Source organism: Pseudomyrmex gracilis, unplaced genomic scaffold, assembly GCF_002006095.1.
Source record: "Pseudomyrmex gracilis isolate BER0280 unplaced genomic scaffold, ASM200609v1 scaffold_51, whole genome shotgun sequence".
NCBI classification, from domain to species: Eukaryota; Metazoa; Arthropoda; class Insecta; order Hymenoptera; family Formicidae; genus Pseudomyrmex; species Pseudomyrmex gracilis.
In genome coordinates, this window is record NW_018020635.1 from 864,802 (window position 1) to 867,308 (window position 2,507).

General features: G+C 26.6%; 1 protein-coding gene across 1 annotated transcript in view; it reads right to left on the reverse strand.

Moving 5' to 3' along the window:
- The window catches only part of LOC109853576, a 5,869-nt gene extending 3,411 nt beyond the window's left edge, over positions 1–2,458 (reverse strand). The window contains exons 1-5 of the mRNA XM_020425820.1: positions 2,293–2,458; positions 1,490–2,045; positions 1,326–1,388; positions 1,047–1,250; positions 583–904 (exon numbers count right to left, since the gene is read on the reverse strand). Coding sequence (XP_020281409.1) covers positions 583–904; positions 1,047–1,250; positions 1,326–1,388; positions 1,490–2,038 — 1,138 coding nt within the window. The 5' untranslated portion in view covers positions 2,039–2,045; positions 2,293–2,458. The remainder of the gene's footprint in view (positions 1–582; positions 905–1,046; positions 1,251–1,325; positions 1,389–1,489; positions 2,046–2,292) is intronic.
- Positions 2,459–2,507: the final 49 nt, after the last annotated feature.

Sequence of the window (2,507 nt, forward strand, 5' to 3'; positions counted from 1 at the left end):
TTCAAATGCCCACACCGATCTCTTGTTATTTGTAGACCATTAATTAAACGATTATAATTGATTTCTTGATCCATGATTAATTTAGAAATTTTATCTACAAAAAATTAAATTAAATTAAAATAAAGGTTGACAATTCATATAGTGCTAAAAAATACAATAAGTACTACGTAAACAAATTATTTTATATTACTTATTTTATATAGTAATTTGATATTTAACAGTAAAACAATTACATAAAAATAATAAATTTATAATAATATATAATAAAATATCAAATAAAATAATAGAAAATACATTAAAATGCAGTTTTGCATAAATGTAAAAAAATATTACATGACAATCACAATTGTCACAATTGTTATTAAAATATTGAAACACTTAGCAGTTGTCGTTTTCAAACCAAGAAATTAATTTCTAAAATGACTTTTTTTCTTAATTTTTAAACTTCAACTTAATTTCTACATCTAAGAAAACCTGAAAATAGATTAATCCGTGTTGCTTTATGGTATATGTAATCGTAGGAGTTGGGGGGTAGATTATATAGATAATTCGTAAACTAAAATTCTCTTTTAAAAATCATACCTAAAAATACCCAAAGATTTGGATGAAGTGTTCGCATCATTTGTGACATAGTGCTGTGAAATGATTCTACAAGATTATTGGTTCTTATTGGGCATCCATATACGCTAACTTTTTTCGACAGTGGAAGCCACGTGTTTCTCATATAATTCATAAAAAACAATATGTTAGGATAATTATTAGATTCCTCATCCGCGATTTTTTGCATGAGATTTAAACCTTCGGCAAACATTTCTGGCGGTGCTAATGCCAACGTCATGGCCATGGATATTATTTTATGCGGTGCTGCAAGAAGTTCTAACGATTTCCATTTTCTCACAAGTGCCTAAATTAAGAAGAAATAAAATATATAGCAATATACATTTAGAGTAAAATAATTTCAATTCGTTAATATTTATAAAAAAATTCTATAATTGATAATAATCCATAAAAAACAAAGTAATAGTTTCAATTAAAATTTTATTTACTTGGCAGTAGTGAAACCAACAACCNTTCAGAGTTGCATTTGGAAATTGTTCATGAATAGTATTTGTTAATGCCTTCTCAAAGTCTGTTATTATAAAAGACAGATTGGATTGTAAGTCAGGAACTATTTTGACAATTTCTTTCCAAATTGATTTGTAAACAAATTGTGTTTTGGCTTCACAAAGAATAAATAGCACTGCAATACCCTAAACAATATAATACACAATTAAAACATAAAATAAATGTATATAAAATAAAAAAATATTGTATAACAGTAATACCTTGTCCATATATCGCACATGCAATGAAACCAGCTGTGTGAACTTCGGTGTTTTGGGTACAATCTGAAATAAAATAGGTTCAACAAACAAAATTTCTGCAATATACATTGATAAGAAATTGCTTATTATTATTGCTTATTATTGTTTCAACAGTACATACTTACAGAAAATGTAACATCTACAAAAATTTCAGAGCTTCTTCCTAATATCTCTAAAAGTTTATTATTAGTAAAGATGTAAGAATAGTTGTTATCTTCAGATATTACACAACCTTTATAAAAAGATATTGTTGGTTCATAATGCTGAAAAAAATTGTCAAGATCGCACATGGCTTCAGGCAATGGAGGTCGTATTTTTTTTTTCTCTCTTAGTAACAAAGATTTTACAGCAGTAAATGAAATATTTGCTGCTACATTAGGATTCTTTCGAGAAACAGTAGTGTATATTTCTTTGTTTGTCGCTGCTGTTTCCTTACACATTTTTATCATTTCTTTCTTTAAATTAAAAATATCAACAACATGTGGTTCGCTTAAATGGTTATGAACCTTTTTTAAAATAAATTTGTCTTTGTTTTTAATTAGCACACCATNACATGAAATAATGCGTCTTTTTGCACAGCGATATATATGAGTATATCTTTTATCAATATGATATGTGTATCCTTCATATATATACAAATAACTATCTTGTCTTTTTCCAGTTATTATTTCCATTTTTGTCCTGTAAATGTAATAAATGTTTTTTTCTACATAAATATTCATTTTTATAGTATTTTAAAATAAGACTATGGTGTACTATTTATTATATTTTTATTACATAAATGTAGTAAACTTTTAATATAGATTTAATGAGGTATATTACTGGCAAAAAATTGAAACTTAGTAACAATAAAAGAAACGTTGCAAAGCTGGTCTCGAAAGTTTCTTCATCTAAGCACAATATTAATACTTATAGTATTTAATCTTACGTTTGATATAATTAATTGATGTACTATCAGAGTATTTAATATAAATATACTATTGATTTAGTTTGGTGCTTTCTTCTTCTACTTTGCTTATAAATAACTTGACGCCCATATATGTAATACCAGAGAGAAACCTGAGAGCGGCCATCCTATTGTAATTTTTTACGACGGTTTCAGCCGCTGGTTTTAGCCGTATTTCCACAAAAGTGGAACTCAAA